General features: G+C 39.4%; 1 protein-coding gene across 1 annotated transcript in view; it reads right to left on the bottom strand.

Moving 5' to 3' along the window:
• The window catches only part of LHFPL6 (LHFPL tetraspan subfamily member 6), a 221,478-nt gene that overhangs the window by 13,455 nt on the left and 193,311 nt on the right, over positions 1–14,712 (bottom strand). Inside the window, exon 3 of the mRNA XM_045566961.1 lies at positions 12,200–12,298. Within this exon, the coding sequence (XP_045422917.1) occupies positions 12,200–12,298 (99 nt within the window). The remainder of the gene's footprint in view (positions 1–12,199; positions 12,299–14,712) is intronic.

Here is a 14,712-nt window from a genome sequence, read left to right as displayed (position 1 = left end):
CTGGTGAACAGACCTAATTCAATTTGGTCAAGAACAGCCTTGAGACTCTTTCTGGTAAATTATAACAGCTGCTGAAAAAGTGTGAGGGGTGGTGAGGGGTAGCTACTATTCTACGACCTCGTTTCCAAGTTATAATGAAAGCAGGTCTCAGACCAAATCCAGCTACAGATACAGACGCTTAATAATAAACAGCCACGAAAAAGCAGGCAAAAGTCAGCTCATCAACCTGTTCCAGGAGCTAGTTAAATTCTAGCTCTCTATCTGTGTAGGTGTTTGGACTACCAACTTGCATAAAAGAACCACTAGAGGCAAATACAGCAAGGTTTCAGGGAAGGACTATGCTCCTTTTGGTAATAAACAACCATAAATCCTCCCAACAGAAGATGAGAAACAGAACCTTTTAGAGATGCTAAAGCCTTGGATGTCATTCCTAAAAGCAATGAGGGCACAGCTGAATGCATCAATAAGGCTGTACTCACTTTCAAAATACTACAGTACACACCTCTGCCCTGGTAGGTAAACAGTCACTGCTCCCAGCTCTCCAAATATCCCATTTTTCCTTTCTTCCCCTATGAGCCCTAGAGAATCTTACCCTCCTGTCCCAGAAACCAAAGAGTTAATGCCCCTGGGGGAGCCTGTTCAGCACTGTGGCCAGCACTTGTTTTGGTTCAAATTCTTCAGAGCCTAAGACAACTGGTTGTTAAATATTTTGAATATCACTCAGACAGAGTAAGGCCTCCATGGCTGGATGGATGTTTAAATCCTTTTATGTAACCATAGGGAGTGTCTCTAACTATTTTAGCCAATCTGCAATCTTAAATATCTTTAATTTCACTGACAAAAGTCCATTTTTAACATTCATCATGCTAACTAATAAGACACTAATTCCACCAATAAAATTCCATCTCTGACAAATGCTGTGCTAATTAGCAAAGCTTCTGGTGTTGGTCAAGATATGAGTAACAGAAGCACCTGTAGTAGCATCCTTGAGTATCACTCTGGAGTATGCACTGGAGTTGTGGTTTCCCCTAAATAATACACATATATCACTGTCTATGCTGAAGTATTTTAAAAGGAATTATAGGCACTGTAACAGTGTTGTCAAGAACTGTAAAAGGTCTGAGATTTTACTCTATTTTCAAGCTAACAAATTAGATTGCCGCAATTTCACTGATGCTGGCAAAAGATAGGAGACTCCTGGGTCAGAGACAAAGGACTGTGTCACTCACAGCACAAGTTGCTGCATGAGCTTCATGTTTACACCCATTCACCTTGTCTCCCACATCCAATGAGGGCTGATGTAAAGCACTCAGTGGATGCAGCCAACCCAGTGAGTTTGTGTCACAGTTGGGGAACCCCAACCTAAGGGAATTGAATGTTTTATAAAGGATTGCAATAAAATCTTCCCAGTCTTTACCCCAGAGGGAAATATTATTTTTATTATACTGGACAATAAACAATCCTGTCCTCTGCTCTGCTTCCAAGGTTGTTTACTATACAAACACCTTTGAAAAGATATCCCAGAATAAAGTGCCTCCACTCACAAGATGTGCTAAAACACGATATCCACGGAGAACTGTCTCTAGGCAGCGGCACTAATGAAACTGGTTACGATCCTGAGTGGAAGCACATTCAATTTACTAGGAAGGTTGAATGCACATTTTCATGATTTCAAATTGGAACTGGTATATGGGAGAATTTATTTGCATAATGGTTATTGTAAGTAAAGATGATTTTCCCTATAACATCCCTCTAACAAACACTTTCATAGATAATGAAATAAAATCAACAGGGTTCAATGGCTTTCCAGCTTTCTGGGGAGATTTGAAGACTGTTAGGAGGTTAGGTCTGGAGTTCAGTTCTCTAAGCTTTCCATTGTCAGACTTCCAAATGTTTACCAGAGGTCCTAAATCTTCAGATGTCAGGAAACCATTTGAATAATAACAAAAAACTATGAATACTCTCTTTGGAAAAAAGTACATGTGCATAATCCTATAAAAATTGCACACCCCGGGTTCACACATTCTCTGAAGCCTACTGATGGACTATTGGCCCCTTACATGGTATGGTGACCTCAAGTTACATCAGTGTGTGGATCAAGGGTTACCATAACATTGAACTTATTTACCAGTGTCATCAAAACACCAGCTGCTAGCTCAAAGTGGCTTACTTAGCCAGATACCGTGTAATTGACATCCTCAGTCATTCAAAGCATGACCCCCAATCAGGAGTTTAAAAAATGCTGGCCAGAGCATACAAAAATCAATGCTTCAAAGATACGAAATCCTCAGAAACAGAGGACTGAACAGTGTTTCTTTAAAGCATGATCCTAAAATAATTTATGAAAAGTAGAAAGGACACAAATTAGAAGTGAGAGAATAAGGAGAGAAAGGCATAATTAATGACTGCAATGAATAATCAATAACAGTGTGCCATAAAACGATTCCAAAACAACAACAACAACAAAACCAGAAAGAACTTAAAAATTCTTTCAGTCCTGGTTATTTCATAAAAGAGCAAGAACACTTCACAAATGCCCACCGCTCTTAGGAATGACTCTATATGACAATATAGCCACTAATGATAAAAGAAAGCATGTTTATGCTTTATATGTTTTATATATTCTAGCTGAAATGATGCGGAAGTAAACAATACATCCTCAAAATATTTCAACATGATTAAAATGGGAACTATGTTGGTAATTAAGGCAGAATGGAGGGACTAATATTTGTTGCATGTCTTCCATGTGCAAAGCACCTTATACTATCATACTTAATCTTTTTAACAGTCATCAGAGAAGTAGGTATTATCATCCCCTTTTGAGAGAAAGAACTGAAATTCTGAGGGCTCAAATAGCTTTCCCAGAATCAAACAGTTGTAAGGGGGTGAAATTGAGATTCAAATCCAATTCATGTTTTCTTCCATTAACTATTGCTTTAAGGTGAAACTACATTAATATAGAATAATTCATTCATATGGTATTTTCTGAAAGGATCTGATAAATGAAAGTCCCCTCCCAACTGCTCGGTTAGTGAGCTTTTCTCTAGAATTTTTCTATATTCCTTAATTTTTCTCAACATTCTACCAGGTTAAAGATCAGATTGGAAGTCAGATCAGTCCTTTGATCACTGTCTTATATTTTTGGTTTTATTCCCACTCCTCTTTTGATGAGCTATTCATCAATATGCTAACAAATGGCCCTTTCCAAGCAGGAGGAGATCTATCAAGAGGATGGGGCTACTTTCTATCTTTTACTATGGAACGAAGGCGAAAACACACAGTAAGGTCACTAATAGGTGAGTTAGCACACCAATACAAATTCTCAATTCTGGATGGATTTTTTTCTGGGAGATTAAGACTGTAATTTAAAGATTTGAAAAAACTTTCTCTAATGTTCATATAGATAAATCTCCTGGCAGCATCAGTGAAAGTTCTCTCCTCAGTGTTATTCTGAATGAACGTTTATCTGATCAGATAAATCTGTGAGTCTTTTCAACTATAATCTGCTTGAGGGCAGAAAACAAGTGGGGGACTTCCCAAGGGGTTGTATTACATCAAAAGGAGACAGCTGGGGAAGGAGAGGTAGATACATTCCTCCCTAATCCTATTTACCAGAAAATCTTGATGAAATTTGTACATTTATTCAAGAGGATGTTCAGATAGCCAATTTGTTTTAATTGCCCTTTCTTTCCAATATACATCATTGATACAGTCAATTGAACAAAGTTCATTCCTGAGAGATGATCCAACACATCAAAAATATCCCCCAAAACAGTTAAATTTAAAATTAGTGCTTTTCTAGCCCCAGATTAATATTCAAGTGGAACACACTAGGAAATAGTTGAGAGCACATAATAAACACACACACACACACACAATTAGAATGAAACAGTTCAATTTCCTACATTTCCTTAAGTGTGCTACACTGTATCTAAAAATGAATACCACTCAGGTACATCTTTTTTTTCCTAATAATAGGACAACATTGAAACCAAAATGAAGAAGAGTCTTTAAAAGAGAGTCTAGCATATTCTCTCCAATAGTTTTAGGGCCCTATCTCAAGAAATCTTATTCCCACAGGTTTTCTAAGAGATTTCCTTTTTTCTGCAATTGCTGAATTCCACTGATATAAATCGCTGCAAGCCACTGAATGAAGCTTTCAAAGGGCATTATTACAAGAGTGGGAATGATCCTACACAGCAATAACAATCCAAAAAGGACTTGAGAAAAAAAATAATTTAGAGCAATTTCTTTTTTCGCCTATCAGAATATATGCTTCTTTAGACTATGATTTTGACATTGGTTTGTTTTTTTTTTCCTGAGTGATGATTAAGCCATTAGTCCTTTAGAGAGTGATGTCACAATTCTTGCTAGGAAGGATATCAGTGGCCAAATACATATAGAAACATGAAGGGAGCTGCCTCTTTCGTGATCAAAAATTAGCAGTAGGGGTTTTTACTTCTTTTCTTCCTTCCTTCCCTCCTTCCTTCCTCTCATTCTCATTCCCTTCTTTTAATCATTAGTATATGGCAAATATATGACATGCAGGTAGAGACCATGTCTACCTTATTAATAATTTTATGTGTGCGGCACATAAACTGTGCTTAATAAATATCTGCTGAATAAGTAAATGAATCTAAAAAATACCAAACACCAAGTTAGGCACTGAAGTTGCAAAAATCCTGTCCCACTAGTTCATCTGGAACCTGCATAGATGTGTTTAGGGAAGCAGAGAGAATTGGATCTATGATTGTGCGGAATGGGGGACTTTCTCCTAAAGCAGGACTAGAGGTGTTGTGTTTACTCAGTTATAACTTAAAATGGAAATGTTCATGCTCTAATTTTGTTGTCATGGAACCCACTGGAATGGGCAGGTTGAATGATGCCCCTGAAATGAATATGGTATTCTCCCCACTTTCTGGAATGAGTGCAGAAAACCACCTTATGAAAAGAGGTCCCTAAGAAGGCCGAGTGACCAGAAAAGCTTATTGTTTTTTGCCTTGGAGGTGCCTGAACACTTTGCTCAGTCATGTCATCACTGGCCAAGTTGAGCTTCCTTGGCTGGCGGAAGTTTCCCAGCATCATTTGGAGCCAAGTTCCTGGGTGCCCCGTGGGTTCCTACCCAATCTGGGTCTTGGTTTAACTTGCAGCAGCTGCCTGGTTTTCCTCCATCATTCTCCTGCGCTGAGCTCCGGGGGAGGAAATTCAGGCTCATGCTGGACCTTCTAAATGATTTCCAGTGACTTGCACTCAAGTGTCAAAAGTTTGGCAAAGGTCCAGTTAATAGCCATATGGAATGTGAGACACCATCGCTGCTTCAAATACCTTAAATTTGGCTAAATTTCAATGCTTACTGTAAACCAGCCTCCCAAATAGCAATCTCATAATGGAATAATCAATTTACTTCAAGCAACGACCGATGCATCAAGTGTTAAGGATCTCTTCCTGAACTGAGTGACAGACACTTTAACTGCTGTTCTCTGCAAATGTCTGCTTCTTACAAGGGGCGAGTCAGTCCCACTCTGGTACCCAACTTTTATCCTTGCAGCCATTGGGCAGAGCCTCAGCTGCCTGGCCAGACTGAGCATGAAGCAGCCTCACAAGTCCACGTGAGTCATAGGAGCCTTCTAGTTTCTAGCCAAAGTGATGCTTGTTATATTAAATGTCATGGAGGCCAATAGCAGGTTCTCTTGCTTGAGAAGCACCAAGCCTGAAAAAGCTCAAAATCTAAAAAAAAAAAAAAAGAAAAAAAAAATTCTCCTTTTGTTCCCATTTTTACCCAACTGACCTCCCCATAACTTACAAATTGTTTTTCCTCAAGTATGATTAGATTTGGGAGAGGAGAAAGCCGGAGTCAGGAGTCAATGAGCTAAAGGAGAAGTGTCCAAAGAGATGTGGGATGATCATTGTTCAGATGAGAATAGAAGAGATTTCTTCCCTAGACTGAAAATTGGAAGAAACAGGCTCTTATCTTTTCCAACACCCAGAGGCTCTGAGTTTTGAGTTCATGGTAGTGTTCTTGAGAAGCCAACAGCATAATTTCAAGAACAGGAAGCATGATGGCTTCTTAATCAAATTAAAGAGCAAAATGAAAGTAATAATTACTCAAATTTACTTGGCAAATTAGTAAGACAAATTAATTGAAACACTACTTTTGATCACAAGGATATAATTAGAAAAGTCTTTGGTGGATGAAAGTATCTCTGAGGCATCAATTAAATCAATTGGATGACCTGATTATAAAGACCTTATGCTTAATATGTAAACCCAAACTTACTGTTATGGAATATAAAAGGAAGAATAGAGATTGATCAGCAAATTAAATTAAAAATGGTCCTGTCCAATTGCAAACATCTACTGGGCTTTTATTTTGTGCCAGATGCTGTGCTACGCTACGTATTCTTATCACTTACACTGAATGGTTCTCTTAAATAAAAGTTAACAAATAAAATCACCATTGTTAACACTTGCACAGCATAAACCATTGCTGTGTCCACATCCACAGGCTACATTGCTGGAAGGAGCCCAGGGCACTGAAGTTGGACTAAAGAGAGACACATTGAGATCCTTCTTCTCCTATTAGCCTCATCTTCCACTTACAAATCCCACTCCTTGGTAAAATTCAGTTTTGTAAAACTCTGTGCATCCAAGCTGGACCGTAAGAAGCCAATTAGCACATGGCAAGCCCTGGCGGCAGTTACCCCTTTAAGAGTTACACACAGCAAAGTTGGCCCCACTACAGTGAGAAGGGAGGCTTTGAGCCCACTAGTTGGGAGAAGTTCCTCCTCTCCTTTTGACATGAACAGGATGCTTAGAGCCACAGGTGCCAAGTGTACTTAGGACCACAGGGAGAACTAGCCTCAGGGATGAAGCCGGCCTACAGATGGTGGATGGTTATAGCCAGTCTATAGATGATTCTTCCTGAACATGGGCCCTAGACATCTTTGAGCCCTTGGGTCAGTCAAGTCTGCAGCTCACCCTAGCTCCCACCTTGCTACAATAAGAGATCTTCAATGTCTTCTTTGTTTTAGCCAGTTTGAGCCAGATTTTTGTAACCAAAACCTAATCTACATAAAACGTAATGAATGTTTGTTAAACTAAATTTTAGCAAAGTACAAAAAAATTAAGTTTCCATATAACTTGGGGCAATTTTTTTCAAAGTATGATCACCGACAACTTGCACCTGAATCATGTGGGATACCTGTTTAAACCACAAATGAGAGAATTATAATTCTAAGGTGTGGAGACTAAAAAATCTACATTCTCAACAAGACGACTACTGAATCTAATGCTAACGGTTGAGAGCTACAGTCAAGGCAAGCCGTACAATTTTATTTGGGGAATTTAGAAACTCATTATGCAGCCCATTTGGACTCTGCTTTCCCTGCTTTAAAAATGTGTGTATGCACACCGACTCCTTGCTTCTTCATAAATTAGTGTGTTCCCAAAGTAAACAGAGTAACAACCTTTGATTTGTAAAAGGGAGTACTTTTGCAAAATTGCTTCAGGGTTCTGAATGTAATAAAATTTAAAAATGCTTGAGAAAGAATCAATAGACTTATAAAATTGTTTTTAAGACGCATAAAAAAAAAATTCTCCCCAGTACTCCTTTCTAAGGAAAGGAAGCATTTTTAAAGGAAGATCTTTAGATTCCTACCACATCACAACTACAGGCACGAGCTTTTTATGAAATCCCTTCTTGCCTAACTACTACTTACATTTCTGAACTCAGTTTAAATATTCTTACCCTAGGAGGCTTTTCCTACCCCCTGAACTAAATAAAGTATTATTTTGTACCATGGCTGATACTTGAGATTAAACCTGCCCAAACAGGGCAGCAGAACTTAAAGTAGGATCCTCCCTGGCTCTTCTCCTGGCCCTCCCTACGGCCCACCCATCCATGCCACCCTGTAACACACCAGCACTCAATCTTCACCCACCTAAATCCCATACAGCCTTTTGGGTTCAACTAAAAATAACACTTGCTTAGAAAGGTGAGGTCAGGTACCCTTGAATTATGAACTAGCAAATAAATACCAGTCAGGGTGCTTTGGGCTGCAAGTAAGAGAAAACAGCCCTCAAACATTAGCCAATAAGGAAATGAATTACTGTGTGTCAGTGAGTTTGGAAGTTCCCAGGGAAGGCCAGCACAAGAGATGGCTGATCCACAGGCTGGGTTTCTTTGCCCACCTCTACCCCAGCAGATGTCGTGCTCCTGCCGTTCCACCCGGTCAGAGGGGGCTGCTAGAGGACAGAGAGCATGGCTTCTGCTGCCTGCCCCTTAGATGTAGGATCCCTCTTCCTCAGAAGCCTCTAGTCACACCGGCCCAAATGGGCTTCAGCCTTCCCATCCCATGCCAGTGTTAGGGGTGGGGCGGCCAAGGATGATTTACAGTACTTGCCACCTTATTTTCCCCTGCCACCCAACAAGAAAACTGTAGTGTTCGTACACACACGAGGATAATTGGATGGGGCTGCACAGTGCAGTCTTCAACTGTCCTAGAAGCTGACCAGCTGCCCTGGAGGCTGCAGGGATCAATGAGTGAGCACATCTGAAATGAAACCATTTCTGGTATACCAGGGTTATTCTTTGGCTGAGATCAGGGATCATCAACCTATGGCCCCACTGCTTGTTTTTGTAACAAGTTTTATTGGGACCACCTATTATCTTTCACACTACAGCTGTAGCGTCGAATAGTTGCACCCAAGACCAGATAGCTTGCAAAACTGAAGATACTATGTGGCTCTTTACAGAAATGTTTGCCAACCTCTGACTTAGACTTACCAACTAGGGTGCAATAATGTCAGTGAGTTAATAACAATGCCCATTGTAGCACCCAACACTTTTTCTTTCTAACATACTTCACACATATATTACCTTTTTGAATATCTGCCTCCCTTGGTAGTTTTAGGTGCCCCAAAGGGCAGTGAATAATCTCTTTACTCATTGCTGATGCCATATCCCCAGCACCTGGCCCAGGGGCTGGCACAATGTAAGGACTTCATAAATATTCGTTGGCTGAGTAATTGAAATGAATGCACTCCTTAAATAATCACCCATGTAGAAACAACAGCAATTATTTCTTTCAGGATCCTCTAGATGAGAAAGTAACAACATTTCAAAAACAGCATGCCAAACAAGTGACCCAAATTCTACAGTAAGGAAAGCATGAGCTTTAAAAACATTAACATTCCCCAACCCTTGGGAGGAAGATGTGCCCACACACTGTCTGTCTCCTTTGAGAAGAGACAGAAATGAGCTCAGAGTCTCAGAAGTGGCAGAGCCGGGGTGTGGCAGAGGCAAGCACCATGTATGTCACTAAAATTGTGCCCCTGTCCTTACTGAGAATGCCCACAAACTCATGTTGTGACTCACAACCCCAGTCCTAGAGGTCCTAGGTACCCTCTCAATTTAAACTCTGTAATTTGTGACTTCACTAATTCACTGAAGTTCAGCCTTCATCAGTATTCAGGGAAATAGTAATGATTTTTTCAAAGTAGACAGGAAGTTAGGTGGGATGGGCCCTAGTGATATCTCCGTGCTACAGTTTCTTTTTAGGTATTTTTTTGAAGGAAAAATTGACAAGAGTCCACCAAGATAACAGTAACCTGGAGAAAGAGAACCTGATAAACCCCCAAAGTTATTCAGGGGACCTAGAATTCATTTTACCTGCATATGATTTTAGTTTTTTTTTCTTATCATCCAATCTAAGACAAATTTAATAACAAAAAAAGCAGAAATGGAAACACCATAGTGTCTTAAATTGCCAAAATGGTGTTAGTGAGTTTAATAGCATAAGAGATTATCACCACTAGCAAAGAAGCAAGTGTTTTTTTAAGTTTTAGTTTGACATTCAAAATTATAACCCACGATGCTGAGAAGACACAAAGGACTGGGGTGTGGTAATGAAAACTGCAATAACGGGACCTGAGTTTCATTATAATCTGCTAATTAATATAGCAACACACAGGGACAACAGATCAGCGACGACAGGATTCTAATCAAGTTGGGGCCTGTGTTAAACAGCCAAGAATGCCGCAAACACCAGGGCAAGGAAGGTGCCAAACACTGTATTAAAATATCTCCTCTGGACATCGTTTGCTTTCCAAAAAAAGAAAAAAGAAAGTTGGCAGTCAACTTTGTGCCAGCATTTCAGCATTTTTTTCATTTTTTTCCCTTTTCTACATTTATGGCCATCACAAACTAATCCAGACTTAGGAAGCCTTGTCATGGAGAAGAATGGGCAAATGGAAATCTCTTATTTTTTTTTAATGCATGCAAATTAGGTGGTATTTAGAACACAGTCGTCTCTACCTAAAGAGCCAGTATTTCTTTCGAGGGAAGGCAGGAGGGTGGTTGTCATCCATTAAGTCAAACAAAATTTGCTTCCTTTTCACATTAACAGACCTCTGATGTCGTGTCACATCTGTCCATTCTTCTCAGTATCTAACAGAGAAGCTTTTTCATAGACGTTATAGAAATTTAGAAATCATTGTTTGGGATGTATTAATACTACTATTAGACCAAATCCCTCAGAATTTTTCTTCTTACAATAAAATATTTAATGTGAAAATTAGGGGTTTAAGCGAGCAACTTACTATGTACTAATTGTCAGACTCTCAGCCTGTCCATCCGTAGAGCAGGGAAAATATATTTGCTATCACTTGGCAGTGATGGGCTTCAGGACACACCACCTCCAAATTCAGCACCTCGGCACGTGAAAGAACAGCAGAAGCAGTGTGGTCACCCTCACCTTGCCCCTGGCCTTCTCCCTGGCATGGATTATCTGACATTCCCCTGACGTAGGTCATAAGAACCTCATTTGAGAGCCATCCTTTCTATACCGGAGAAAAAGAAAATTCTTATCTCTGAAGACACAAGGACACAGAGAGGAACCTGAACAGACAGGCCTTGCTAAGTTCTCCAGTTTATTACTATTAGATCATATCCCCTTTGTTCAATCATACTATTAATAATACTTCTGCACAGCTACCCGCTGCTTCATCAAAACTAGCATAAAAAGTACATGGGCTTACCTATTTCTCCAGGTCTTCATTTCTTTACAAAGGCTCCCATGCCATGCAAAATTTATTTTAAATAACTTTGTATGCTTTTCTCTTGCTAATTTGCCTGTTATTATAGGAGCCTTAGTCATGAACCTAGCAACAGGTGAGGAAAAGATATTTCTTTTCCCCTATAGCAATAAGCGTTTTATGGGTTCATATTCCTTGTTCTAGTAACACCAATTCTAGAAAAAGACTCTAAGAAAATAATTCAGTAGAACAAACACTTATATTCTTTAAACTATTCATTACAATATGTCTTAAAATGACAGAAACCGGAACAGCCAAAATGCCCAACAAGAAAGAAATAAGGAAGTGGTTAAGGAAATAGAAGTTTATCAAGTAAGGGAAATACTATCCAATGATGACACATTAAAATGATGCAACCCATGTAGTACTCTGACAAATTTTTCGTAGATTGCAAAGTAGAATATGCTAAGGCTACAAGTGAAATATATCTGAAATGTTATTAGTACACACTGGTCCTTCATCATTCAATCACTTATCTGGACGTGGCACCTTGCTGTTCCTGCTGCTGGAATCTCTGAGGTCTCCTAAGGAGCTTTCTCATTCCTCTCTTGTGCCTTTGCGGTGCTGTATTCCTTGCCTGAAAGGTGCTTCTGTCTGCTCCTGATGATACACACGCATCACTTGTACAGGACCCAGCTCCATGCTCACTCCTTCCCCAAAGAGGTCTGTAACCCTGGAGTGAGACTGCTTTGGACTCCTTCGCCCTTGCTGTCATTTTTCCTTGATTGTTTCATTTGCCTCCCTTCTGAGACAAACTGCAAATTCCACAGAGTTGCTGTTGGCATGCAACAGCATGCAACAGTGATAAATATAAAAATATGATAAATATATGATTTTGAATCAATTCATCAATGAATATAAACTCATAAGAACAGGGGCTGTTTCTTATCTTTGTATCTACAATATCCATCACAGTACTGAGCAAACAGTAGATTACCCGTAACTCTTCACTAAACAAACGGATAAATTTATATCGTCTCACACAAGTGCTTGCTGCAATACCAAGATAGACTTTTCTTATCTGTCCATTTTCCACTTTCTGCTTCTATGAAACATCAGATAAGGGTTTTTTTCTAAAAGGAGCAGCATCCATGAGAGAGCTTACCCAGATCGAACTGGCCAGAAATGTAGCCGCAAGTCTGCCGGACTTCCTCACTGTCCCAGCCCAGCGGGTAGAGGGCGCATCCAGCACCGATCAACAAGCCTGCAAAGAGATAAGACAAGAGAGCTTTACCAATGCACCTCTGCATCCATAGATAAAGATTGGGGAGTGAGGGAGGATTCAATATTTAGCAATATATCAAGAACATAGTGTCTGCTTTTTGGAAAGCACCAGGCACAACTCTCTTAAGCAATCTAAGGTCAGTTTGACTCCAAGAGCAATTTCAAGTCTGCTTAAAAGAAAAAAAAAAAAAAGAAACAAAAAGCTTGACAGCTCAGTTTGGTTCCAACTTTGCCTTTTAAAGCATGAAAAACTTCACAAATCCTGTTTAGGAAATACATCCAGAAACTTTTTAAATCATTCATGTAAAAAGTCAACCATTAATTCATGCAAACAAGTAATTCAGGAGCAAGCAAAAATTCCTAATACATTATGCTTCCTTACTCATTAGATGTTTTGTTTCCAATTTAAGAATCAAAACAGAATGTTTCAGCATTGTCGAATTTTACCAGGGGCCAAAAGAGCATAAAGATTTTCACAAACCACCTCAGCATATTGATTGAACTTGTGAACTGTTATGCTGCAAGAGAATCATCCACAGGTCTCTGAAATATTCTAGAAGACAGACACTTATTGCAATCTAAGTCCTCCTTGCAGTTAAAACCAAAGGTCTGACGATTAAACTGAAGAAGAGATGGTTTTATTTTAATATAAATTAAGTTATCATGGCAGCACATTCTGAGCTGACAGTTTTCGATGGTGAGTCTAGTTTTGCGTCAAAGCTTAATATGGTTTCACAAGAAGCGGAATGAGATTTAAGCACTCACCATTTGAATGTGTGGGCTAATCTGAAAGTAAGATCTTGTCACATCAGTCAGAAAGTGTTATCACCCCTGAGTATCACAGATGTGACCCCCTTTTGTCCTCCCAGTCCCCAGCCCCTGCCCCAGTGGGTGACTGTGTAGTTGTAACCCATACAAATGATCTGTTCCTTCGCAGGCATCTAAGGTGGAGCTGCTTTCCCTCCTCCTCCCCAACCACTGTGCTGAGCTGTGTGGGATAGAATTTACATCATTCTGAAGACAACTGCTAACTAGTTTTATCTGCCATCAGGTAAAGAGATAATTACCTTACCTGAAGATGCCAAACTTTGTGTAAACTGAACTCCAGGAATGATGAATCAACAATGTGGTATCGTTTCTATGATACTCAGTTCTCAAATTAATAAGTAACACCACTTTTTGAGATCTTGAGAGCAATTTTTAAGGATGACAAATGCAGACAGGCATTTGGGACAGAAAGTATTCAAGTGTAAGAAAAATGAAAAATAGTAACATTTAAGCCATCAGTAGTTTTCTCTTTACCTGATCGGGAAACAAATGAGAAATAGTCTGATTTGTGAATGTTCTTTTCATTACAGCTGAAAAATATGTGTCAAGAAGTCATGAAAACACTCATCTTGGTCCTTGGTCTAGCCACTTGGGGACAATAGAAAGGAGGGTATAAATGCTACACAGGCAACAGGTGGGACAGTGGTTCTCCAAGTGGCAGGGCACTTGGCAGTCAGGGTTCTGTTGTAGAGTACTGGGTGTCTTTGTGATGCTTTGTAATGTAGATTTAACCATATAAATTAGGAACAGTTTTATACACAGGGAATTTGTGTTACATGTATGAATTTTTTAAAAAAATACTATGAACATAAGCTCATGTTTTAAAAAGTTGTTCAATGAAGGGCAACTAGCTTATCTGAATTTCGATGTTAATATTTATGTAGTTTTTGTTTGCTTTGTCATCTGCTAATGTTTGCTAGCAGGAGAGATACTGCAGACTCCAAAGATCTGAGAAACATTTCTGGGTGAAAATTGTACGTCGCAAACTGATCAGGCTAATTAACCATCACAATTATTAGGATACGTAGGTAAATATTTCAGCGTCCTTCCCACTACCTTGCTACCATTGTAAGTTAAGGGAGTCTCAGATGGAATTTGGCCAAATACTTGATGAATGTTTATTAGCAAGTTGACATTAAAACCAGTTAGAAGACCAATTCTGTAAGCCCAGTGACATCCAACCCCCCCTACAACTCTATCATATAGTCATCCTAGCAAGGACCTTATGTGAAATTTTCAACACACAATACAACAATGTCAGGCTCAGGGAAACTTCAGGTCAGATCAGGCAATATTATCTCACATTAAATGCAAGGGAAGCGGGAACAGGACCAAAGAGAGTTCCAAACCTGCACTGCCCAATGCAGTAGCCATGAGCTATATGTAGCTCTTTAAGTTTAAGTTAATTAAAATGAAGTAAAACTCAAAAATTCAATTCCTTAGTGGCACTAGCCACATTTCAAGTGCCGAATAGCCACATGGCACTAGTGGCTACGATATTCGACAATGGAAATATAGATCATTTTTATAGTCGGCAGAGTTCTATTGGAGATGGCTATCCTAGAT

The sequence above is a fragment of the Lemur catta genome, chromosome 13 (genome assembly GCF_020740605.2).
Source record: "Lemur catta isolate mLemCat1 chromosome 13, mLemCat1.pri, whole genome shotgun sequence".
Lineage (NCBI taxonomy): Eukaryota > Metazoa > Chordata > Mammalia > Primates > Lemuridae > Lemur > Lemur catta.
The sequence above is the reverse complement of the archived record's forward strand: the minus strand, read 5'-3'. Positions and strand labels throughout refer to the sequence as shown.